A 26,466-nucleotide genomic window follows, 5' to 3' on the forward strand; every position below is an offset into this window, starting at 1 on the left:
CCGTTAAATTTACCCTTCATTTTAATTCGTGGTGTACAGTTTTTTTATTTTCAACTCTTAGGTCACGAGCAGTTGTGTAAGGCATTTCACTGCATTTCGTACTGTGTATGAATGTGTATGTGACAAATAAAATTTGAATTTGAATTTGATTTGAATGATGACAAACAGTTTTTACAATCCAAAGAGCCACTTTCCCCTTTGGTCCACCAGAATATACATATATATATATATATATATATATATATATATATATATATATATATATATATATATATATATATATATATATATATATGTATATATATATATATATATATATATATATATATATATATATATATATATATATATATATATATATTTTTTTTTTTTTTTTTTTTTTTGAGCAGCAATTGTTAAAGGATGTTTCATAAATATGTATGAAAGAGGATTAGGGCCAATGAAAATCTGTTTGCTTCCTCCTCAATTCCAAAGCTGCACTTTTTCACATCTGTGTTTAAATACACAATTTTGTCTTGTTTGCAGTTTCAGCCAACATTTTTAAGAGCCATGGTGGGACTAGAGCCGCAGATTGCAGACCCCTGAGCTAGAGGATACAAATTTCATAACTTTTCTGATTAAAAAAAAGAAAAAAGTAACAAAAACAGACTGGTGGGCTGCAGATTTTTAGGCTGTTTTTATATTATATAATTATTTCAGCTGGATTCATATTAAATTGATGCTTGGTGCCTAAACAGATACACTTACGATCAATACAGATTACCAGTCAACCCAGCATGCATCCAGTACCTCCCAGCATGGAGAACGCTGGCACATGGAGGGCATGCTAACTGTGAGGTGACATCATCATCATCATCATCATCATCTGACATCATCTTAATTACCTTACCAATTTATTTATTACTGTGCATTTCAACACAGCGTGAGAGCTGACCAAAGCGCCTTACAGAAGGTCCTAATAAAACAGAATAAAAACGTCAATAAAAAACTATTAAGAACAGGCAGTAAAAACAAGTAAAACACACAACAGTAAAAATAAGCATAAAAATAGTCTTAAGCCAGAAGCCAAGTCACAGAAATTTGTCTTCAGTCTTGACTTGAAGACCACGACCGATGAAGACTGCAGCATGGAGATGGGGAGGGAATTGCAAAGGACAGGTGTGACACACACAAAAGCCCGCTCACCCTTGTTATATCATTTTGGTGATCCTCAGCTGCAACTGGTCAGCTGACCTCAGAGAGCGCAGAGGCACATAGAACATGTGCAGCAGCTCATTGAGTCCTGCAGAAGCCTGAAAATCACCTGCTGATTGAAATAAACTGTGTCTAAACGGGGTTAAAACTAAAGCATGCTGGATACCGGCCCTCCAGGAATAGGATTGAGGACCAGTGCTATAGATTATAATGGATTCTATTTAAAGCAGCAATGTCCTGCTGCCGTTCCGCGTCGCTCATGCCTACAGTATGCATTTTGGGTCTTGCACAGTGGTGGATGGGTGTTGATTTGGGATTCAGAGTGGGTTGAGAAAAATGGAACTAAGATTTCTTTTCAACTTCTTTGAAAATGTTTTACTTCTCAAAGAAAAACATTTTTCCATGTGATCGGCATGATTTCAATGAGGTCCAGGACTCCTAAGGTCCTTAACTGTGGATGGAGGATCAAAGGTTTGATTGTAAAGCTTAATTTATACTTCTCCATCAGCTCCACGAGGGAGAGACCCCCACGCACCGACGGAAACGTTTTACTCTCAGACTTCTCCGTCTCTTGGAGACTGTTGCAAAGCAATTCCCTGCCAGGACAACAGAGGGCGTAGCGCTGTTCTGTGGTGAATCACAAGCTTGAATTCTCCTCTCCTTGGACAGATGTTTAGAAAAAAGAGCTCGACTCCGCCCATCCTTGCAAGGTTGTCAGAGAGCCTTCGAAAGGACAGATAATGACGTTGCGTGTGTCCATCCTGACGCAGACGGAGAAGTATAAATTAGGTTTAACTCCAACCTGCAAACAAGTGTAAACATTAGAACTAATGCCCAAACCTCCATGAACCCAAACAAAGGGTTTGTTGGTATTTTTCTTCCTTACATGTGCTGTGTGTACCACAATGACCTCCATCTTCAACTTTGTTTTCGAGAACTCTAATTTATCTGCTTTAATTCTGCATCAGCAATCAGGCTCACAAACTTGAGAACGCACCCCCACCAGTTCCAGCCAGCTGGAACTTCAACAGGCTCTCAAACATCTGTAGGAACCAGGATCCATATCACTGGTGAGTCTATTTAAGGTAATAACTTCCCCCGGCACAGGCCATCTGACAGAGCTAATTACGATAAAGTCTCGGCTGGGAGGTTCAACAAGCAGCTCAGGAAATCTTAAACACAGAGACGCGGGCTCTTTTTCCATTGTTTTCTTCTTTTGTTTTCCCTCTCAAATCACCGTTCCGTTCCATTCCGTGAGCACTCCTAACTCCCACATGGAGGCCTTCCTCATTAAGAGGATGGAAGCATTTTAGATTCTTCATCATCGTCCTCCTCCTCTTCTTCAGCACAACAGCGTGGGGAGCTGGTGATTGACAGTTGAGGCATTTCTGTCATTCGCATCGCTCCCAGGTGTCGCGTTTACCCACCGGGGTACGTTTATAAACATACACACACACTTAAAACGGACAAAAACAGACACACACAAATTAATTCATAAAGGAATAACTGGGAGTGAACACAACTCCACTCAACACTACAGGCCTACAGATGAATTCCTGTTTCCCTAAAGACGTCTGGATATTGGAAGCGGTGATATGGGACACTATAACTACAACAGGAAGGCTGATATTAATAAAGTTGTTAAATATAAGCCACACAAATGATTAATTATGTCTCTTGTTGTTGGTAATGCTCAGGGAAACACCAAATATGAACAAATCTCGTGTGTGTGTGTGTGTGTGTGTGTGTGTGTGTGTGTGTGTGTGTGTGTGTATAAATATATACAGTTTACTACTGTTGAGTCTGTTGTTTGCAATGACAAAATAGTCCTTTGCTATCAGTTCTGAGCTGTGCAGGCTAAATTCCACACTGTGAGATCAACAAAGTCTTCTTTTATCTCATCTTATGTAAAAAAAATTGAAGGAGACATATGACTTTTTTAAAATAATAATTCTATATCTATCCATCTATCATATTGTCATTAATACAAAACGTGTTAATGACATATTTACTACAAAATCCCTCTAACATATTTCAGTTTATTCTCAACATTTTCAGTACCTTCCAGAATGGGTCGTGTCAGGACTGTCACCTTAAGGAAACAAGCTGAAAGCTGGTATAAGCTGAGAAGCCCTCAATACCCGGGAGGGGCTCAGAGTAGAGCTGCTCGTCCTCCAGTCTCCACAGAGGAGGTGCTAATGCTAATATTGAAACACCACAAAGAAGGTTATTTTTAGGTGCATAATTCCTGGAAACAAACACTGGCAGCAGAGCCCCACATAAATAAAATGTCCTAGAGCTGGATGGTAGTGGAGGCAGTGGTGTTGCTGCCTTGCAACTAGAAAGTCGCTGGTTCAAATCCCACCTGCGCATCTTTCTGCACTCAGTTAGTTTGTTCTTCACATGTATATTTAAGGGTTTTCTCCAGAGACTCTGGCTTCTTCCCACTAACCAATAACACGTATGTTAACCCTCTCAGGCTCAAAATAAGTTTTGATAAAAGGACGAACAACTGAGTCCTTCAGGGGTACTACTGAGTTAAAAAATGCTCATGAAATACGTACTTGGAGTAACCAGGTAGGTTTTGACATTGCACATCTGCAACGCTTGCCTCCAGAGGGTTAAATTCAATGGACTGTAAATTATCCCTGTGTGTGTGTGTGTGTGCGTGTGTGTGTGTGTGTGTGTGTGTGCGCACATTCTTGTGATGGACTGATGACCTGCGTGCCCCACCGTACACCTGATGACCACTAGAGATCGACCCCAGCTCCCCTAAACCTACTGACGATGATGCAGGTTAGTTATTGGATGGATGGAAATGTTTCCAGCATACAAAGTTCAACGGTTGACAGTTCAAACAGATGCAATTGGTCATACAAAACACACACACACGCACGTCAGCCTACTAGAAGTTTGTTCAAAAATCACATCATCTGTTAAGAAAAGAAAAGAAGATAAGGGTCAGGACAAGAGGGCACTCCAATAAAGCCCCAAAGGTGACATAGAAGAAAAAAATACATTATTAAAATCAGTTTCTTGTGCCCACTTGTTACTGCCCGGTGAACATTTTATGATGGTCACAAAGTACCTGGTATACATGAAATAGCATGTGGTGTGTAAAATATTTCCTTTTGTGCACAAAATAAAATGTAGTGAATACAAGTTTGTGTCTGGTGAGCTTAAAATATTTTTTGAAATGCAAAATATGTACCTGGTGGACACAATGTGCACAAGTTAGTACCTAATGTCAACAACTATGTGGTGTGCAAAAGTTATGATCTGATGTGCAATACACTGTTATTATTTATTGCATGCCTCCTTGGGGACTCTGTGCAAACAAAAGTTTATCAATTTTTATTTCAGTAACATCCATGTGAAAACAAAACCCTGCATAACATCAGTAAATTATGAATATTTAAGAAAGAACAAACACCCTGCAAAGAACTGGCTGTTTTAACACTATGTGTTGTGATGCAAGTGATGCTAATTTGCATTTAAAGTGGTTTGGGAGAGGTGCCTTTTCTAAGCGTTCTCCATAAACACAAAAACACATAAAAACAAAAACTAAAGATTAAAATGTTTTTTTTACAAAAAAAGCAACTAATTAGAAAAAAAGTGGCAAAACAACAAATTCCTTGACATCGTTGTCATTAAATAACAGCATTAGGGTTAATGTTCTTGGCCAAACAAAACTACTTCCAGGGAAACAAAATTACAAACTTAGTGTTAAAGCAAGCTGCCAAAGATGAAGAAAGGGCCTCCATTTATATGTTTGCCTCTCTGCTCATGAGAGGTAATTGAGGAAAAAAATATGAAAAAGGAAACATATTCTAAATGTAATTTTGTGTCCAGGCTTGGGCTTGTTTTATGTATATTTATGCTCTCCTTGTAGGCACAGCTTCTAGGATTGAAGAAATCATTGTCATACAGAAGAGCTTCTGTTGGCCTCATAGATGAGTTTCCTCCCACGTCTCCAATCAACTGTTAGGCATGGAGCATCATCTTCAGCTGCTGCTTTTAAGTACTTGGAATTCCTGAAGACAGTATGACTGCCTGATTATTTTCTCTAGATGCTCTTCATCCAATTATCTTATAATGTCTTTCTGCACAATAAGGAGCCTAAAACTTCCATTTTATAGATAAAAGAACAATAAAAACTAAATAATAAGAGAAAGGTGTCGTTTTAATATACTTATATGTGTGTGTGTGTGTGTGTGTGTGTGTGTGTGTGTGTGTGTGTGTGTGTGTGTGTGTAAAAACCATCTTAATTTATATTTAACTGGAGTTTTTAAGAGTGATTATGTGAGAAATTGTATAAAAAAGCCTAATCACTTATCTTTAACTGTCTCTGACGTCAGGTCTGGATACCATGGCAACAGCATGCAAGAAGCTGATCACCCCTGTGGCACCGGAACATCAACTCTCTATTTGCAAACAATTCACACACTTAAACAGTCGTTGTTAAAGCTGAGAGTAATTTTGCCCTTCTGTTTTCGGCCTCCCACTTTTTCCTGTTATTTTGGTCACACTGGCAGGAACCTGAGAATGGCATTAAGAAAATCATGAAATACAAATAAATATTAGAGAACCTAGAAATATGGTTCTGCAAAGAAAAGAGTAAGAGTGCTTTATGTTTCTTTAAGTTTAGAGTGCAGATTTTGGCATCTGGAGTTTATGTTTATGTTTATGTGCTTAGCCGACGCTTTTACCCAAAGCGACTTACAATTTTTTTTTTAACCTATGTTGTGATCTGTGGGGGAAACCGGAGTACCCGGAGGAAACCCACGCATGCATGGGGAGAACACGCAACTCCACGCAGAAAGGCCGCAGTCGAGTTTCGAACCTGCGACCTTCGTGTTGCGAGGCAACAGTGCTAACCACTGTGCCACCATGCAGCCCAAGTTGAAGCTGCAATGGCAAATTTAGAAAACAAGTTAGCTTAAAATACATTCTAACATAGTATAGCTATATATATATTGTGGAGATTAAAAAAAAATACTAAACCATTTTATGGAGTGGTTCTATTGCATTTGTCTGAACCTCCGCTATTAACACGTTTCAGACCAAAAGTAACTATTGGACCATCTAGCTGTCGGTCTCGCTGAACCATCGCATTTCCCTGGGTCCCCCATTCATTTCACTCTCACATATTTAACAGAACACCACTGGTGTGAGAGGTTCTCCACTCAATAATGTCAGAGAAGTGCCTGCTACCACTTCAACTTTAGGACAAACTACCAGAGTCCCCAAAAGTAAAACACCATTTGAAATCATGGACAACAAAAGATGTTTGGACCTAGAAAATGGTGACTGGTGTTTAGCACCATCCCGTTCCATCTTGGAATGTGGGTGTCCAGTTCCGGCAGTTGCGTCTCAGGGAAGATACCCGAGGGGAGGTGTGGGTGTTCCGTTAACGTGTTTGTGTTCAAAATCTAGCTTATTCTGTAGATTTTCTAAAGCAGCTTTACGATACAATTTTTTTAAAAAATCTCCACAGATTTGAAAATAACTCATTCAGGTCAAAGACATGTTTGACACAATCCAAAAAATAATCCAGCAACTCTTTTCTTTTCTCAGCCTTAAAGTGATGATGTGTACTATTGCTGGCAATGGGGGCAGTAGATACCTAAATCACAGCAAACAAGCAGTACTTTTGTGTTGGAGTAAGACCTTACTAACGGATGGCCATTAGGGCCAAAATCCCTGGGAGTGCAAACTCCAGCAGCATGACGAGCACAACAGATTTCCTTTCATCACTGGCAATGAGCGAAGAGGTAAATGTGTAAAACAACGTTTATGAACGGTGAAAGTTTTATGACCATTTATTCCAAATCGGGAAATGCATTTTGTCATTGGCTCCCATAGAAGAAAACACAGCTTAGACTTAGACCCACTCCCATGTATTTTAGACCCGATTTTCATGGTTACATGTTGTCGAAGCACCAATATTTTTTCAACAACTGGGCATTATTTCATTCATTTTCAACAACTTTGATTGATATTACCAGAGTACAAACTACACAGTGTCTCTTTAAAAAGACTAAAATAACACCACATTTAATCATCCAGAGAAATGGAAAACGTTTGATTATCTGTTAACTTTGAATCCTCATTTGAATTCCCATTTAAATCATAAAGAAATAAAGAAACGTTTGTGGTTTTGGGCTGAAGGCTTGCCATTCACTGCATCAGTAATGGAATCTTGCATAGTAAGAAAAAAAAAGAGTCAGATCATCTGAAGTAGAATTTTCTCTCGGGCTGGAGTTTAGGCATCTTGGTGTCTTGTTTGCCAGGGGTGGAAGACAGGATCAGGGATTCATCATTCATCTTCTGGTTTCAGCGATGATGAAGGAGTTGAGCAGAAAACAAAAGCTCTTGATTTAGTCAACATCCCAACTCTCATCTACAATAAAAAGGTTTGGAATGCTGCCTCATTACACTCCGTCTGAAAATAAAACGGCTAAATATCAGAATTTCAACAGCAGAAAGTGTTTAAGTATTCGCTGATTACCAGAGTGGGTTCACTTTTCTACATCTATTATTATGAACCGTTAGATGCCGCAGGGCTCTAATTATTGGTTATTGAGAACAAAATGTGTGCGTATCTTTTAAAAACATACACTCCCTCACAATAGAGGGTAGACGAGAGGGGTGGTGTCTCACTAATGATCTAAAATCATATTTCTGGCCAATAGGAGGTTAGTTAACTCGTGTGGTTTAAGCAAAGTTAAGCAAAAGAGTGTAATTCAATGTGTTTCAGTCGATTCTTTGGCAGGACATTATGACAAGTGCGTGTTCTCCTAAAAATGTTATAAATAAAAGATACATTTCATTAATACAAACAGGAAAATATCAATTATGGCTACAACGTTAAAGTAGGAGGCATTCTTATAGCAAATTTCATTAATAGGCAAATGGAAAATGTCATATTTCAAAAGTACGACAACAAATCTACCCATTTGCAAAACATTCCTTTATTATAAATAAATCTCATTTTTGTATAAAAACTGGCATGCTTCAACCATGGCATTATACAGGTTCACAACCCAAGGTTACAACCTGGTTTGCCAAGACGGCAGGAGGAAACACACTCATCTCATTAAGCAAGGGCGATCCATTAGACAACGGTGAGACAAGAATGAAAAAATCGTCACAACCACAAAAATACTTACAAGTAGAGAACAACAACAAACAGGTTCGAGTCTCGTAGATTTTCTCTTATTTCTCTTTTTAAATATCTTTTAAATGTAATTTCTTAAATCCCTTTTCCAGCCCCACTCTTGCCCTTTTATATATAATGTCTACACAGTTTTTCAATACCTTAATTTTTTTTTTCAAACTTCTCTTTTTATAGTTTCTCGGTCCATTGTTCTGTTTTTAATGTTGTTTCTTTTTTGTTTTGTTTTATTTTGTTTCAAACAGGTAAGTTCATGGCAGGACCAATGAGCTGTGAGTAGCAGCAAAGCAGGCACACTGATTGGCTGTTTACGTGGTCCCACCTCTGTGGTTTGATGGGCAACAATACAAAATGTCTCATGCTTGGATTCCGTTGGGGCGTCGTTTGTTCGTCAGTTCTTCAACCATTTGGCTGCGAATCAACTCCTCCTCCTCTCTCGTTTTGCCCCGCCCCCAAGGGACGTCCCCCTCTCCTGCCTCCTGTCCAATCCCATTCCTCTGCAGTCTCTTCAGATGGCATGATTACTGTAGCTGACATACGTCGTCTTAGTTGATGAAGCTGCGTCGGCGGGTGAAATGAAAAAGGACGTGGGTTTTGGTGGAAGCAAAAACAGAACCAAGGATGAAATTTAGAGAAACGGATGTGAAATGAGGCACAAACAAATGAGGAGAAACATGAAAAAAGAGAAGATAAAGGCAGATTAAAGCAAATTTTGCTGCAGGGGATTAACATCGCTGTCACGTCCGTAGACGACTGGAGTTGCTCAAGCTTCAAATTTTGTGATATTTTCTGTCCCCTCAAGCATCCTCTTGTAAATGTCAGCGTCTGTGCAGTCTAACTCCACCACTCCCACTTACTTTTTCCATACAAGCTGCTTTATTATTGTTGTAATAAAGATACAAATTTTAGATACAGTTTATCTGGAACGCCAGCAACACTGGAATAAATTGTTATGCAAGATGTGGAATATTGTGCAGACCTGCTGAAAACAGTTTAAAAGAGATGAAGAAGTTTTAGAAGGACCGATTTAAGGCAATGCAAAAGACGTGCTGAGAGGAGAGCACCGTTTTATTTCAACTGTCTGCAGTTTGCACCGCGTGGCCAAAAAAGTGTTTAAACTCGGTTCAGAGACTTTATTTTCCTTCTCCCAAAATGTTTATGATGGAACAGTCAGGCCTCGACTCACTCAGTGACATCAAGGCCTGAACTTTTGTTTGTGTTTGTTTGTTTTTATGCACCCTGAAACCGTTTTTTTATGATTTAACCCCCATTCACTCTGTCACTGCCATTAAAAAGCTAACATAAACAAACTGTCACTGCGTATGGACCAGAAGCTTGAACAGACAAACTGAAGCAACTCCAGACATTAAAACCTTGTTTCACTCTTGAATTGACAGTTTGCATATTTTGAAGTGAATATCAGAAACTCTTTGGAAATGTTCTGACTGACTCATATAAAGTTAAAGTCATCATCACACACTGGTGAATTTCATCTCCGCATTGGACCCATCCTCAGGGGGAGTGTTGAGGTGCAGCTGTGGCTGCGCTCGGGAACTATTTGGTGGTTTAACCCCCCAATCCAACCTTAGTGTCAAGCAGGAAGGCATTGGGTCCCATTTTTAAAATCTTTGGTATGCCCTGACCAGGATTTGAACCCCGGTCTCACTTGGCCACTGAGAAGATTATCTTACCAGTTGTAGGTAGGGTTAGGGTTACTTGAATGGTTTCAGCTTAGAGAAACAGCTTCTTCCTGATTGGATTCGTTTTATTGCTTCTACAATGTCAGATTTCAAATAGCATTATTTTCCCTAGAATAATTCTTAATAGGTGTGTTTCCACAACCAGAATTTTAGGGTATATTTACAGGAAACTCACGACATGCGCGTGTCTCTACCTGACCAGGCTAGCCATTTTCCGGGCCATTTTAGGAATCTTGATCAGGGGTAGGATCTCAGAGTGGCCCGGTAAAAGGCCTGGTGCAGTTGATGGGTGGGAACGCTGCCGATTGGTTGTTACGCTATCAGAAATTACGTCAACTTAGTAGAAAATAAGAAATGCATACGGGGCAGAGAACCAGCATTCAGGAAAACACAAATTGTTGACACTTTTGGCAACTTTTGCGTGTTTTGCACCAATCGATGATGTAACTCACAACACAGGGGTCGCAATGTGCTGACGTTTTAGCACAAGACAGCTAAGAGGACCAGGCCTTCGGATCTCCCAATTTCCCCTTCGCTGCATTTACCCTGAAGTTCTGATGATGGAGACGCCCCCTTAATAAATCTCAGTAAGTAACCATGTCATCTGTAATAAAACTTCAAAATATCTGAACTACCATTTAAATACAGGCAGCAAGATGTTTATCGGTTAATTTATTCACCGTTTTATCTACTAGTTGATTGGCCAAGCACTTATGTAACAAAGCAGTATATTGTTCATGTTGTGACAGGGCCTAAACATGCACAAATGCATTTGAATTAAATTAAATTAAATTAAATTAAATTAAATTCAAGTTTATTTATATAGCGCCACATCACGACAAGAGTCATCTCAAGGCACTTCACATAGTAAACATTCCAAATCAGGTCAGTTCATTAAGCCAATCAGAAAACAGTTTCCTATATAAAAAACCCAGCAAACTCCATCGATCCTCATATATTTAGAGCAATCCTCATACTAAGCAAGCATTTAGTGACGGTGGAGAGGAAAACTCCCTTTTAACAGGAAGAAACCTCCAGAGGATCCTGGCTCAGTATAAGCAGCCATCCTCCATGACTCACTGGGGATCGAGAAGACAAACACACACACCAGTGGTTCTCCTCTTATCTTTCTGAGCGTTCCTTTTCTGTGGCCGTCTCCAAGTTTAGGTCCTCCACCACCTCTCTTGCCCATGGTGTCCCACAAGGTTCTGTGCCGGGGCCTCTGCACTTCCTCCTCTATTGCTTCCTCTTCAGCACATCCTGAGCTCCTTCAAAGGAATCTCCTACCATCTTTATGCAGATGACATCCAACTGTACATCTCCTTTAAGCCCCATAAGATGTCTAAGCTGCAGCTGTTACACACCTGCTTAGACTCCATTAAAACCTGGATGGCTGGGAGCTTTCTACAGCTGAATGAAGATAAGACTGAGATCCTCATCTGTGCCCCAGACAAGCTGGTTCCCAAAGTCAGAGACTCTCTTGGTCAGCTTTTTTCTCAAACCAAACCCTCTTGTCAGGAATCTTGGCGTGACCTTTGACCCAGCTCTCACCCTGGATTCTCATGTCAGTTCTCTTGTTCGCTCTTCCTTCTTCCATCTCAGGAACATTGCTAAGCTGAGTCCCATTCTGTCCCGCTCTGAACTTGAGACAGTTCTCCACACCTTCATCTCCTCACGCTTAGACTACTGTAACTCTCTTTTCACGTGTCTGAGCAGAACCTCCCTGAACCGTCTACAGGTGGTTCAGAATGCCTGTGCTCGGCTTCTGACCAAGTCCTCCAAACACACCCACATCACCCCACTTCTCCTCCAGCTTCACTGGCTGCCAGTCAACTTCAGGGTTCATTTCAAGATCCTGGTTCTGGTCTATAGGGTCTTACATGGACAAGCACCATCATACATTGGTGATCTTCTTAGTCCCTACACCCCCAGCAGGTCCCTGAGGTCCATTGATCAAAGCCTACTGGTTGTGCAACGCACCAGGCTAAAGACCAAAGGTGACAGATCATTTGCTGCTGTGGCCCCCAGACTCTGGAACTCTCTCCCCCTGAGCCTGAGATCAGTGGACTCAGTGGTCTCCTTTAAAAAGCAGCTGAAGACTCACTTGTTCAAGCTGGCTTTTGTATGACCTTCTTCACCTCTCTCTTTTTATTCTGCTCTCCCCACCTATTCCACCTTCCTCAGGATCCACTAATTTCCCTCTTTCCTATTCACTCTCTCTCTTTCTTAAAATTTTTAATCACAATTATCTATTTTTTACCCATTTTAAATATATTTTAAATCATTTTCTAAATTCATTTTTACATTTTTTGTTTTTGTGAAGCACCTCGTGATTTTTCTCTTGAGAGGCGCTATGGAAAAGATGACACACACACACACACACACACACACACACACACACACACACACACACACATACACACACACACACACACACACACACACACACACACACACACACACACACACACACACACACACAACATTTACATGCACCAACTCCTGCACACTAGTGGACTTTTTCCGTATGCATGCTTAAAGTTGACACACATCTGCAGAGTCAGGACACAGACCAGCTCCTTGTGCTTCTGTAGCAGTGCTTCATTGCAGTTGGACTTTGTCATAAATGTCAAACAACGAACCACAAATCTCAACGCAGATATTCCATGTAAACATCTACTTAGAAAAGAAGGAATTGTTTGTTTGCTTGGTGCAAATCTGTCATGACACGCAATGATTAAATATTTTAATTGCAGGGTAAGTGCAGTGAATCATTTGATTTCAAGCAAATGACCCCACATAAGGAAACAGTTAGCTGTGCGTTTATTTGTAACTGTAATACATTTTTAAATGCAGTTGCATGTAAAACGCGTTAGGTATGCTGTATAAAACGTAAGCACCATGTAAATGCAATTATTTAGGTTTTGAAGTTAATCGAACCAACTTTCTCAGCTGTGTTTGACGTGTTTTTGCTGCCAAATCTAATTTAATTCCTAAGCATGATCAAAATTTTTTACTCATTTATTATCTGATAAAGTCCAACATTTCTTCACCCCTCAAGCTTCAATCCCTCCACATTCCAATAACTTTAATACTTCTGCTTAAAGAAATTATGTCGTTAAAAACTGGATTATCGTGTTAAATAACGTATGAGTCATTTTTCATGAGGCTTGAATGCATGGACGCAATTTGGGGGGGGGACATGTCCACCTCACTTTTTCCAAAGTCAAGTTTTGACCCCTGCACTTTTTACCATCTGAAAACAATATTACGCTATATTAAATTGACACTGGTTGAGCTCTAGGACCAAGCAGAAAACAACTGTTCGTGTTGAAGCCTGTTTCCCATCAGAACATACTGTAAAGATCCCCCCCCCCCCCCCCCCCCCCCATGCTTGAATGTGTAATTAGAAAAGTTTGGTGTTCTCTTACTCACTGTTGGTCTCCATGCTCTCACACAGCTCCGTTTTAACCTCTCCGTTCGGCCGGTCCCCTCCCTTCTGGCTCAGTTTTCCCGACATGGTGGCGGCTGTCACAATCGCCTGTAAAATGATGCAATCAGAAGACCGCGAATTAGAAATGAAGACTATCAACATGGTTTATATCTGCAAAGTCATTTGAACTCATTCACTGCCAGCCGTTTCCTGATCACTAACGGCCTTCGCTGCCAATGTTTCTCACCGTTTTTACAGTTTTTTTAAGAGTCACAGAACGTTGCGCGCTAGGATGATGTCGACGCCAAAACAACCAAAACAAAGAGGAGACTCACCTCTTACATCAGGAAGGAGCCGCGTGTTTCAAGCGTTACCCGTTCTTTCATAATCCGTTGTCGAATTGTGATCGGCAGACGCTTTTCCGGTTCGCGCCTCACTTTTTTTTACAGGAACGGCCCAAAACGATCTCCTAATACATGGATGGACTGCTTCCTGATCATGTGATCTGTGACGTATGCAGATGAAGATCGGCTTCAGGGCTGAGATGTTTGTTCTCTCAGCGCGGGGGCTCTTTCCGATGCTCAAACAGTAAAAAAATGCAAATGACGACTTTAGTCGTCATTGGCAGTGAACGCTTGGATCTAAAATGACGACTTTAGTCGTCAATGGCAGTGAATGAGTTAAACAGTGGCCGCACCCCAAAAAAGACATGGATGCAACAGAAAATGTTACAAGATTAGCATATTTTTGCAACAGCTCATGGGGTGTTGTTCTCATTCCTTCTGCTTTTCCAAAGTTTCACCTTTTTTTGTTTGCAGACAGGAATGTGTCCAGGACTGCTTGTACTGGCTGTATCACTCTCCTGTCTGCTGCTACATCCTCACTCCTGCCCCACGTCTGTCTCAGTGACGGACTGGACCATCTCCCTGGTAGGTGTTTCTGTCCAACAGCAGCAGTGGTTCCAACACCGGTTTAAAAGCTGAAGCTAATCCATCATTATAGACAGCTACATTTCAGGTGAGCAGCTTTCCTCTCTTGTGGTTTTTTCCCCCTCCTTCTAGTCCTTAGGTTACCTCCTTTCAATCAGTTCAGAACGACTTATTGGAAACATGCTAGGTATAATACGTGTATGTTGGCTGTTAGGATTAGCTTTTTAAAAACATTTTGTTTTATTTTTCTAGTTATGTTGTGACAAACAATGCAGTCTGATCAGATTTCCGCTTTTGTCTTTTTTGTCAAATTTCAATGTTTCAGATCATCTAACAAATATGGGCGCAAGTCAAAATGTCATTTTTAATTTATTTAATGTATTAAGGGAAAAAGCCTTTCCAAACCAACCATGTCCCACGTGAAAAGGTAATTAACCCCCGAATTTGCTCTTATTAACCACATTACTTCAGTTTCACTCACCGTGCCCAGGCCTGCTACTGCCAGACCTGTAGAATAATAAAATCACTTCAACCTAAATACATATCAAAAACCAACACAGCATGCTTTGTTGTAAAGAAATTCAAGGAAAAGATTGTCTAAAAATACTTCAGAGCGCTTTTGATTAAGGTCAAAGGTCAGACCCCTTTTTGCTCTTTCTAATGTCTACACATTTTTTACTAAATCTTTATTTATTTTCCAGAAATGGAACTTTTGGGAAGGTGTGTCTGGTTAAAAACTAACACTGCATGTAAGACATGAAAAATCAAACATGGTGATGGTTTGGTGATATTTTGCTTCCTCAGCATCTGAACCACTTACATCGGGTCCACACTGTAGGCCTCAACGTGCAGAACGGCAGCGGGGCGGTTTACTCGCATGCTTTGCAGCATGACAGTCCACAATGGGGGGAGTCTCAGCCGCGGAACGGCATCTTCACCGGCATCCTCGCTGGACTCACAAGATAACAAATCCCTTGAGACTTCATTGTCACAGTTTGTCTATGCCATCCACCGTTAAATCAAAAGAAAGACGAAGGAAATCACGTTTGATATCTCTGATATATAACACGACTCCTTTCTGCTGTCAGGATTAAAGCCATGAAAAACACACCACTGCACTTCTCGAAAGATACTGGGAGTAAATAAGCCATTGGGTCACATCTATTGACGTAATCTACACAAAGAATCCGCATTGCTGCGATATTTTATTTCAACAATTGCCGGCGATTTTAAACTGATACCGTGTGTGATCTCCTGTCTAGTCGTGTTAAAGCGGAAAGTGATGCATCTCAGAAGTGGGCCTGTGGCTGGTTAGGATCAACCCAATAGACCATAATGGATTCCTTTGGAAGCAGCGACGTTCCGCTGCCGTCCTGCATTGCTGATGCCTCCAGTTTGGACTCGGCTTTACTGTAATTGATGCAACCATGGATTCTGACCACTTCAAATTCCTCCACAATGCTCTCATTTAATTGTTTCAAAACAGTTTATGTACTTATTCAAGATTTAGTTTCATATAAAAATGTGTTTTCTGATCTGAAACAAAGAGGTGCGGCAAAAAGTGCAAACAGACAAATTCTGCTTCAGTACAGCAGATACAGATGTGACATATCAGGCTTATGCTGCACTCAACAGCAGTCTGACAAAGTGATCCAATGGAAGGAATCTTAAACATGCAGCCCACTGAGACCTGATTACCAATTATGGAAATTGTTCTAGTTTAACTCAAATTCCATCTCACCTTAAAACTACGTTTTCGTTTGGGGACATTCTGCTCAGGGTGGAAGAGGATGATGTAGACCTTCGGCATGTAAAGCATCCCCAGTGAGACGGACGCCGACAGGCTGAGGGAGATTGTCAGTGTGGTAGTTTGGATGTACATCTGAAACCAGAGAAAAAGCAGGAAAAGAGAGGAACTTATCAGATTTTAAGTTGTATGGAACAACAAAGCTTAGAAATACCACAACGCAACAGGATGACCTGGGTCTAGGATTTTCTGTGTGATTCGAATGCATTTAATGACACTTTTAGATGCGTTTCTCCGAGTTTGGACAAAGTTTGGCATACACGAGTCCTAGCTAGAATAGAAAACCTTCTCTTTCAGGGACTGAATTGTTCTAGGATTCTCCAAAAATATGCACCTTTTTTATTTCTTCAGCTGAAAGGTGACCGAAGTAGCATTGTCAGGCAGATAACCAGACAGAAACTGTCCACTAAGGTGAACCAGGTGGCAGCTACTAGTTAAAGGGTTTAGGGGACGGAAATGATGACCTGTCCTGTTGGCAGGCAGTGGAAATTATTACCGTAGCCTACTAAATGTGTCAGTTTCATTAAATTCTATCAATTCTGCCAAGTGGGTTGGAGCATAAACACACACACACACACACACACACACACACACACACTGGTGTGGACTGAGAACTACCCACAGGTCTTCAGTGAGTTTTCAGAGTAGTTTGGAGGAGGACAGATGTAATGACGGGCTTCACCCACAATCCTGACACAGCTGACAAGCTCTCAAGGCACGGGGATTTTCAGGCGAGTGCTGTCCTCGCTGTATATAGATAAAATAAAAAACTAAAAACGAGGGAGAGGAGTAAAACACAAGAGCGATAAACACAGAAGAGGATGGCCAGGAGAGGAGAGTAAGAGTTGTGGAAGGAGGGGAGAAACGTGACCTAAAAATTGATGTTTTGGGAAGAGAAGGAGAAGAAAGCGACGTGTGGTCACGCTGATCAAGAGAAAGAAAGGAGCGACCAGAGAGATGATGCTCAATGTCGTCGGAGAGCACACAGATGTGGTGAACGATGCACTGCTTGTGACTACATCCTTGTGACAGTTAGAGGGAATAAATAGAGAGTGCTAACTCAGGCATTTTCAATATCTCAGTTTTCCATTTTACTCATAAGACTTGAACTCAAGAAGGTGGAGGAAGTGGTTGATCACAAACCAGAAATCATTCAGAAGTGGAATCAGCCGCCAGTTCTTTTTTTGTTTACAGCTTAATCCAGTCTTCATGAGGCTGTGACACTAAATCTCTCCAGAACAGGAAGCACATGAAGCCGTGTGTGGGAATTTTTACTGAACGTGAAGAGATGACCTCAAGTTTCTCAGAGATGACCCGTCCTGGGCTGTTTTATTGTGACAGTGTCCAAATAATTAAAAAGTTTGATAAAACTTCAAATATTAAAATACCGGAAAAGGGAGACAAAAGTGGTAAAATGTGTAAAGCTTCATTTAAAAAACTCACACGCATATGAGAACATTTCTGTAATTATGATTTAAAAGGAAAGCGCAGATCTTTGGAAGGAGGGGTTGTTGTTTGTTGTTGTTGTTTATGTGCTTAGCAGACGCTTTTACCCAAAGCAACTTACAATATTTTTTTAACCTATAGGGCATGTTGTGATCTGTGGGGGAAACCGGAGTACCCGGAGAAAACCCACGCATGCATGGGGAGAACACGCAACTCCACGCAGAAAGGCGAGTTTTGAACCTGCGACCTTCGTGCTGCGAGGCAACAGTGCTAACCACTGCGCCACCATGCAGCCCTTGGTTCTGTGGAATAGGTATAAGCAGTGAGAATGCTACCTGGTCAGTGCAATGATCAGAGAAAATCCTCAGTAACCAAGCTAACGCAAGAACAATACACGTTCATAACTCTTTATCTATAGATAAGTGACCCACACTAGAATAGCACCTTTCTGAGTTAGAGGACTTCAAAGAGCTTTGCTCTACAGCAGGGGTCACCAACATAAATAAATACAAATGTAAAATTTGCTGCCATTATTAATTCACAAATGCATTCATATAGATTTTAAAACAACTATTTTCCTCCAAAAACATGAAAATATGTTTATTATGCATGAAATTTAGTTTCACTCTGATCTATTGCAGTTCAAATGCCAGCATTGTATAAACCTGGTAGGCCTTTGTATGTACCGATAGCTCTCAGCTTTACAAAGGTGGGTGACCTCTGCTCTACAGTGTATCATTCATCCATTCACACACACACACATTCATATGCTAAATAATTAATGAAAAGTTGTGATTTATATTCTCACCCGTCGTCTACATTTACATACACTGAGTCCGCATCTGTTTGGGAATAATTTCCTTGTGGCTCTCCATGACTTTTTCCTTCTTTATTTTTTTAGTTCTGTCTTTATAGACATACCCACTTCAGTACTCCCACACACAGTTCAATCAACCACAAGTTCAAATTAAACCAGGCAAGGTTCAAGCGAGAACTGGATTTTGACTAGGGATGAGCCGGATACTCGTTTCAGATGAGTATCCAGTACGGGTAAAGCATTTTTGATGAAGGCGAGCATGAAATGAGTAAAACTCGTAAATATCTTTAATGGTGCTAAAGGAAAATCCTCGTTGGGTAACTGACTGTCTTCATGCTCTGTGATTGGCCAGTCACATCGAGCACCCGTCCCTCCCCACAAACAAAACTCTGTAGCCGGGAGCGCAGTCCGTCCGGCCCATCCACACACACACACACACAGTAATGGATCTCTCTGTGCTTGCTTCACTGTTGCTCACGTTTCTTCAGTCCTCCCTAGGTTTTCCTCAGCTCGCCTCTTTTTCAGTTTAATATTTAAAGTTACTTTTTTCGTAACATACGTGGTGCATTTGACAAGACAGAGCTGAAAACGGCTCGTGCTATGTCGGTCACTGCTTCCGCTCCGGTCTTTATTTTACTTTTTATTTTTACTTTCCCTCTCTCCTTCTCTCTCTCTCACTCACACACCTTAATCAACAATGTTTTGTTTAACGTTGTGTGGGGAAAATGCCAAGAGCGTTAGAAAAATATCAGTTTAATCTAATTAAAATAAAAAAAATGTGTCTGGTTCTAGTATTTCATATTTCCTAGTTCCTACTGCATGAGTTCAGATGTATTAATTCAAGCGCTTTAATATTAACGTTCTGATTTCATTGAAAAACTTGTTCTGTAATAGTTTCTTTACTATTGTGATCAAAAATATTTAATCTCAGTTCTGAGGCTGCTCTGTAAATAGATTTCAAATAACCAATACACATAGCAACTTCTGATTAATCCATATCAATTTCAGACTTAAAATAATGTATTGATGTAAACCACACCCACTTCCGGTTAAACTACACCCATTCCTGGGTTAGGCCACGCCCACTCCGAGTACAGATAAAGATAATTTAGATGGTTGAACCGATACAGACAGTGGTGTACTCGCTCATCCCTAATGTTGACTCAAAGATCTGATTCAACAAAGACATGAAAACTATATGAAAATAAAATGTTCATGAGCATCATGATGAGGCAGTACAGTTTTCATAACATTAGATGAAAGAGCTTTTGAACACCCAACATTAAATCAGGCCATCTTCGGGGCTTGTTGCACCAAAGGTGTGAGGATCACACTGGCAGCATCCAAAGGGGGGAGAAATTACAATTCCAACATTAAAGTCAAACTGATGTGAGCAGAAACTTTAGAGTGTGGAAATATCAGTGTGAACTCACATGAAGAGAATATAAAAAATAATGACATTTTTAACAATTATTTATTCATCTTTTACCCCCGGATGAACTTTCTTTTATAGAGTGACATCAGAGAGAGTGTTAAACCGAGGTAAGGAACCCAGTCTGGAGCTCCCCCACAAGCTTTAACAACAGGAATCAACTTCTTATAGGTGAGAAAAAAGGTCATGAAAGAAATGGTTCATATGTGCGTTTATAATTTCAATTAAAAATATCTATTTCCATTCAAGATTTTTAGTTTAAGGTCATGGGGCAACGGTGGCACAGGAGTTAAGTGCTCGCTCTGCAATCGGAAGGTTGCAGGTTCAAGCCCTGCTCAGTCTGTCGCTGTCGTTGTGTCCTTGCGCAAGACACTTAACCCTCCTTGCCTGCTGGTGGTGGTCGGAGGGACCGGTGGCGCCTGTGCTCGGCAGCCTCGCCTCTGTCAGTGCGCCCCAGGGCAGCTGTGGCTACATCGTAGCTCATCCCCACCAGTGTGTGAATGAGTGTGTGAATGGGTGAATGACTGATTGTGTTATAAAGCGCCTTGGGGGGTTCCAGGAATCTAGAAGGCGCTATATCAAAAACAGACCATTTACCATGAGGAATCCTGTTTTTATTCCGTGTAAATGGTCAGTGAACAGTGTGCCGAGAACACCAACCTCCTGTTTGTTTTCATATCACAAATGGTGAGAAAGCTGCTCATTGAAGAGCATTCATCATTTGGACAACCTGTTATTTTCCCATTAAACCTCATTATGTTGTTGACTATCATCATTTCTGTCTGTAAGCACAAATCACAAAACCGACGGATGAATTTGAGCGGGACTAGTCTGTTTTCATCGCCTCTCTTGGGGGAAAAGAGGGATCCTTCTTTCCTCCTCCTCCTTTATAGTAGCTACTGGCACCATTAGCAACCAGACAATTTCTCTGAAAATGTGTCAGAATGATGTTTCAGTAAATAATAAGCACCCCTCAGTTTACCCTGCTCAGCAAAATCCACTAACCCATGTAAAACCTGGTAGGGAGGAGCTAAAACCACTATAACTTTATTATGAAAGATAAAATTACACTTGTGATACAGGATCATGTTTACCAACTCTCTAATCACCTCAACCCATCATTTCTGGCTGAAGATGCACTTCAGTATCAAATCTAATATTATTGTTATCATATTCTGTTACATCAGCCTAACTACAGATGTACAATTAATACAAATTACATTTTTATTTGGGCATCAAATGATCATAAAAGTAATTCAGTGATTAAAATATACATTTTTATTATTTAATCATGTTCTGCATCACGAGCATGCTCCTATTTTGAATGATGCACACTTCCACCCAATCCAAAGGCTCAACTCACAAGCGCCTTGAGGTGGGGGGGTTAAAAGTAAATGTGGAAGAAAGTGAACAAAAGACAAGGGTGACTCACTAAGTAAAATAAAACATTCATTATTCTCAATTATGACCTCCACAAATGGACAACCCTTAAATGGATTTATTTATAGTAAACAGACACAAAAAAAGCTTTTTTAGCATCTTACTCCCTGCTTGGACATCCAGGCTTCCATTGAAGTTAGGGTTTCTGCTTTGACTCCAAAACATGAACAGTAGGATAATTGAGTTTAAATGATGCCTACATGTGTTTTAAGTCTGAATGTTACTAACATATTTATTTGTCTGATGTAAGGCACATTTAAATGTCAACTTTACTCATACTTGCAGTGGTCTCTAGTAGGAATGAGTGCCTATTAAGTATTTCTGGGGGAAAAAAAGCCCCACTACATCTGTTTGAGGATGTAGAAGTCAGCAGGAGAATGTAGCTTCAGATTGCAGGAGTATTATTTCCTGATATGGACATCTTGCCTCTGATTGGCTAACAGCAACGTGACTCTGTACCACCAACTCTGTTTGCTCTGCAATGCTGATGCTTTATCTCCATAAATAACACACGCCTGGAGGAGTTCTGCTGTGTAGCGGAGTTGCTAACGTTAACGGTTAGCTTCTACTAGTCGAGACGTTCTCTGCTGTTTCCTGGACGCTAAACCAACAACAGCCTTCTCCGTTGTGAGCCAAAACGCGTTAACGTTAAGTGACAGTGTGACGTAGACCTGTCAGGCTTTTCTGAACCAAGTCTGTTCAGAAGCTAATACCAGAAATAGGTGTAGCAGACATTTACCACATAAACTCATTCACTGCCATAAGGTCATCATTTTAAATACAACCGCTCGCTGCCACTAATGACTCAGTCCTCATATAAACCCTATGATCTCTATTAAGGTAGCGCGACTCGGGTTGCGAATGACCACAGTCACCAATTCTTGTCAAATGTCTATGTATGAATGTCTGATCTCAGAATTGTGTGTACTGAAACTCTAATTTCCCTTTGGGATTAATAAAGTATCTCTGAATTGAATTGAATTTGAATTGCATTTTTTTAACGGGGCGGGCTTGGGAACAAGCTTGTGCACCTTGAGAGTAAACATCATGGCTCTAAAACTGATCTTCAGCCGTGTGTTTCACATGTCACGTGATCAGAAAGCAGACAATCCATAATTTAGGATATCCTTTCAGGACGCCGCTGGCAGTCAGGGGTTTTCTATTCAGAAATGGCCGGCAGTTAATGAGTTAAGCCTGTATCTTAATCTCAGTGACTGATTACCAATTACTGGCCAACCCCTTTCTACTTCCTGAGCTGCTGCCGCTCTTCTTAATCATTTAATAACCATAAAACATAAAAACTCTGCCACCTGTTGACATAACTTGGTAAATGTAGTATTTTTACTTAAATTTTTATCTACTGCCTTTAAAAGTTTTTTTTTTATCAAGCTCATTGTTAATTATATTTTTAAGTAATTAATTCAAGCCTATACTGGCTTGGCATTACCTATAGCCTATCAAAATGGAAAACAGATGAGCTACATCATTTGGCTCAGAAGGAGGAGAAAATTCCCAAACTGATGAGTAATTATGTTAAATAAAATAACCATTTCAGTTTTTTCCAACATAATCCCGCTAACCTAAATTAGGAAGATTGTGTCTCCAAGTTTATTATTTACACCCAAGAAAGCCACAAGCAGCCAAACTGCCTTGGTAAAACACACTGACAGAACCATGATGGCTGGTTGCCATGGTAACAGCAGCTAATAAAGAATGACATTGCGCATACCAGCATTCAAAAGCTTGACTGTTGCAATCCTCACTATCTTTGAGCCACACAGAATATAAAGCATGTCCCTCACCGAGTCTTCAGTAATTCACACATGGCCGACTGCACAGTTTTGACCACACATTAACGGCCAGAGAGAGGAACGTTCTTCTCCCAGCTGACTTGATGATATGATGGCTGAAGCCTTACAGCTGATGTGAATGATCAGTCTGGATTAACTGTACTGAAAATGTCACTCTGGAATGTATCACACGAATAAAAAAACCACATCGAGTAGCGATTAAAGCTAATTAGAGTCACTTTCTGCAGACACTTCAAATTCTAAGAGCTGAAGCTGAAAGGATGAGGCACTAAAATGCAGAATTTTCTCTTGTTGCATGAAAGAAAAGTCTCAGAAGTTTGAATGTAGGTAAGTTTTGGGTCTGTAAATTGAAATAAAAGTAGTTTCCAAATTATGCAATGTCACGGCAAAGAAACTCAGAAGATTAAATATTGTTCAATCACTTTGATCAAAAGCTAATCTGTATAATAGTCTTATTAGGGCTTTATTTGTTCTTAAAGCCATCCTATGCAGGAAAAGCAGAATGCAGCTCAGGTGGTCACAGAGGTAGAAACCCGGGAGTGCGAGGGGTTTGGTGAGACCATGGAACAATAATCCCATACGATTTAAGAGATTCTGGTCCACCATCCGGCGCATCAACATAGTTTATAGTGAGGATAGTGTGCTGCTGACCTCTACTCATGATGTTGTGGATCGGTGGGTGGAATACTTCGAAGACCTCCTCAATACCAGTGAGGAAACAGAGTCTGGGGACTTTGGGTAGGGCTCTCCAATCTCTCGTGCTGACATCACCGAGGTTGTCATAAAGCTCCTCAGTGGCAAGGCTCCAGGGGTGAATGAGATCTGCCCAGATTTCTTTAAGGCTCTGGATGTTGTAGGGTTGCAGGGTTGCATGGACATCGGGGGCAGTTCCACTGCATTGGCAGACCAGGGTGGTGTTCCCCCTATGTAACAAGGGGGACCGCAGGGTGTGATCCAACTACATGGGAATCACACTCCTGAGCCTCACTGGTAAAGTCTATTCAGGGGTTCTGGAGAGGAGGGTTCAACAGATGCTACTGCCCCCACGACCCTAACCCAGGTAAGCGGTCGAAAATGGATGTATAGACGGACGGACGGATGGACTTCAGTGTTGCCCATCCAGTCTGTTGGGACTAAGAAAAATTGAGCTGACATACCTGGCACTGCAGTCTGGTTCCAGCATGTTTCTTGCATGTTTTAGATCATGAACACAGCTGATTGATTTTAATTTCTGTTTAATTTAGTGATGAATCACTCCTGTAGACACTAATGTAACGCACCAAAAGGTTACATTTTTCACCATCTACAATGACCAACATAGTGACCTTTAATCTGGGGCGACGGTGGCACAGGAGTTAAGTGCTTGCTCTATAATCGGAGGGTTGCAGGTTCGAGCCCCGCTCAGTCTGTCGCTGTCGTTGTGTCCTTGGGCAAGACACTTAACCCACATTGCCTGCTGGTGGTGGTCTGAGGGACCGGTGGCGCCTGTGCTCGGCAGCCTCACCTCTGTCAGTGCGCCCCAGGGCAGCTGTGGCTACATCGTAGCTCATCACCATCAGTGTGTGAATGTGTGTGTGAATGGGTGAATGACTGATTGTGTTGTAAAGCGCCTTGGGGGGTTCCAGGACTCTAGAAGGCTTCGTCTTCGTCTTCGTCTTCCTCCGCTTATCCGGGTCCGGGTCGCGGGGGCAGCATCCCAATTAGGGAGCACCAGGCCGTCCTCTCCCCGGCCTTGTCCACCAGCTCCTCTGGCAGGACCCCAAGGCGTTGCCGGACCAGATTGGAGATGTAACCTCTCCAACGTGTCCTGGGTCGACCCGGGGGCCTTCTGCCGGCAGGACATGCCCGAAACACCTCCCCGGGGAGGCGTCCAGGAGGCATCCTGACCAGATGCCCAAACCACCTCAACTGGCTCCTTTCAATCCGGAGGAGCAGCAGTTCTACTCCGAGTCCCTCCCGAATGTCCGAGCTCCTCACCCTATCTCTAAGGCTGAGCCCGGCCACCCTACGGAGGAAACTCATTTCGGCCGCTTGTATCCGCAATCTCGTTCTTTCGGTCATTACCCAAAGCTCATGACCATAGGTGAGGATTGGGACGTAGATCGACCGGTAAATCGAGAGCCTGGCTTTCTGGCTCAGCTCACTCTTCCCCACGACAGATCGGCTCAGCGTCCGCATCACTGCAGACGCCGAACCAATCCGCCTGTCGATCTCCCGATCCCTCCTACCCTCACTCGTGAACAAGACCCCGAGATACTTAAACTCCTCCACTTGAGGTAGGACCTCTCCCCCGACCCGGAGGTGGCAAGCCACCCTTTTCCGGTCGAGAACCATGGTCTCAGATTTGGAGGTGCTGATCCTCATCCCAGCCGCTTCACATTCGGCTGCGAACCTACCCAGCAAGAGCTGAAGGTCAGAGCTGGATGAAGTTAGGAGGACCACATCATCCGCAAAAAGCAGAGACGAGATTCTCCTGCCACCAAACTCGACACACTCCACACCACGGCTGCGTCTAGAAATTCTGTCCATAAAAGTGATGAACAGAACCGGTGACAAAGGGCAGCCCTGGCGGAGTCCAACCCTCACTGGGAACAGGTCCGACTTACTACCGGCTATGCGGACCAAACTCACGCTCCTCTGGTAAAGGGACTGAATGGCCCTTAACAGAAAGCCACCCACCCCATACTCCTGGAGCGTCCCCCACAGGGTGCCCCTGGGGACACGGTCATAAGCCTTCTCCAAATCCACAAAGCACATGTGGATTGGTTGGGCAAACTCCCATGCCCCCTCCATCACCCTTGCAAGGGTATAGAGCTGGTCCACAGTTCCACGGCCAGGACGAAAACCACATTGCTCCTCCTCTATCTGAGATTCAACTATCGATCGGACCCTCCTCTCCAGTACCTTGGCGTAGACCTTTCCAGGGAGGCTGAGGAGTGTGATCCCCCTATAGTTGGAACACACCCTCAGGTCACCCTTCTTAAAGATGGGGACCACCACCCCGGTCTGCCACTCCCTAGGAACTGCCCCCGATGACCACGCAATGTTGTAGAGACGTGTCAACCATGACAGCCCTACAACATCCATAGCCTTGAGATACCCAGGACGAACCTCATCCGCCCCCGGGGCTCCGCCGCTGTGTAGTTGTTTGACTACCTCAGCAACTTCTGCCCCCGAGATCGGACAGTCCATCCCCAGGCCTCCCAGCTCTGGTTCCTCCTCGGAATGCGCATTGGTGGGATTGAGGAGCTCCTCAAAGTATTCCTTCCACCGTCCGACT

At 41.9% G+C, this 26,466-nt stretch overlaps 1 protein-coding gene across 5 annotated transcripts in view; it reads right to left on the bottom strand.

Annotated features, from left to right (window-relative positions):
* Positions 1-7,000: 7,000 nt before the first annotated feature.
* The window catches only part of grm8a (glutamate receptor, metabotropic 8a), a 409,634-nt gene continuing 390,168 nt past the window's right edge, over positions 7,001-26,466 (bottom strand). For 4 of the 5 annotated variants that reach the window (XM_070549006.1, XM_070549009.1, XM_070549007.1 and 1 more), the window contains 3 exons: positions 16,175-16,315; positions 13,507-13,612; positions 7,001-8,929 (listed from right to left, as the gene is read on the bottom strand). In XM_070549006.1, the coding sequence (XP_070405107.1) occupies positions 8,880-8,929; positions 13,507-13,612; positions 16,175-16,315 (297 nt within the window). In that variant the 3' untranslated portion in view covers positions 7,001-8,879. Of the gene's footprint in view, positions 8,930-13,502; positions 13,613-16,174; positions 16,316-26,466 lie in introns of all 5 variants that reach the window. The other variant, XM_070549010.1, reaches the window with a different exon arrangement.

Source organism: Nothobranchius furzeri, chromosome 1 (genome assembly GCF_043380555.1).
Source record: "Nothobranchius furzeri strain GRZ-AD chromosome 1, NfurGRZ-RIMD1, whole genome shotgun sequence".
Lineage (NCBI taxonomy): Eukaryota > Metazoa > Chordata > Actinopteri > Cyprinodontiformes > Nothobranchiidae > Nothobranchius > Nothobranchius furzeri.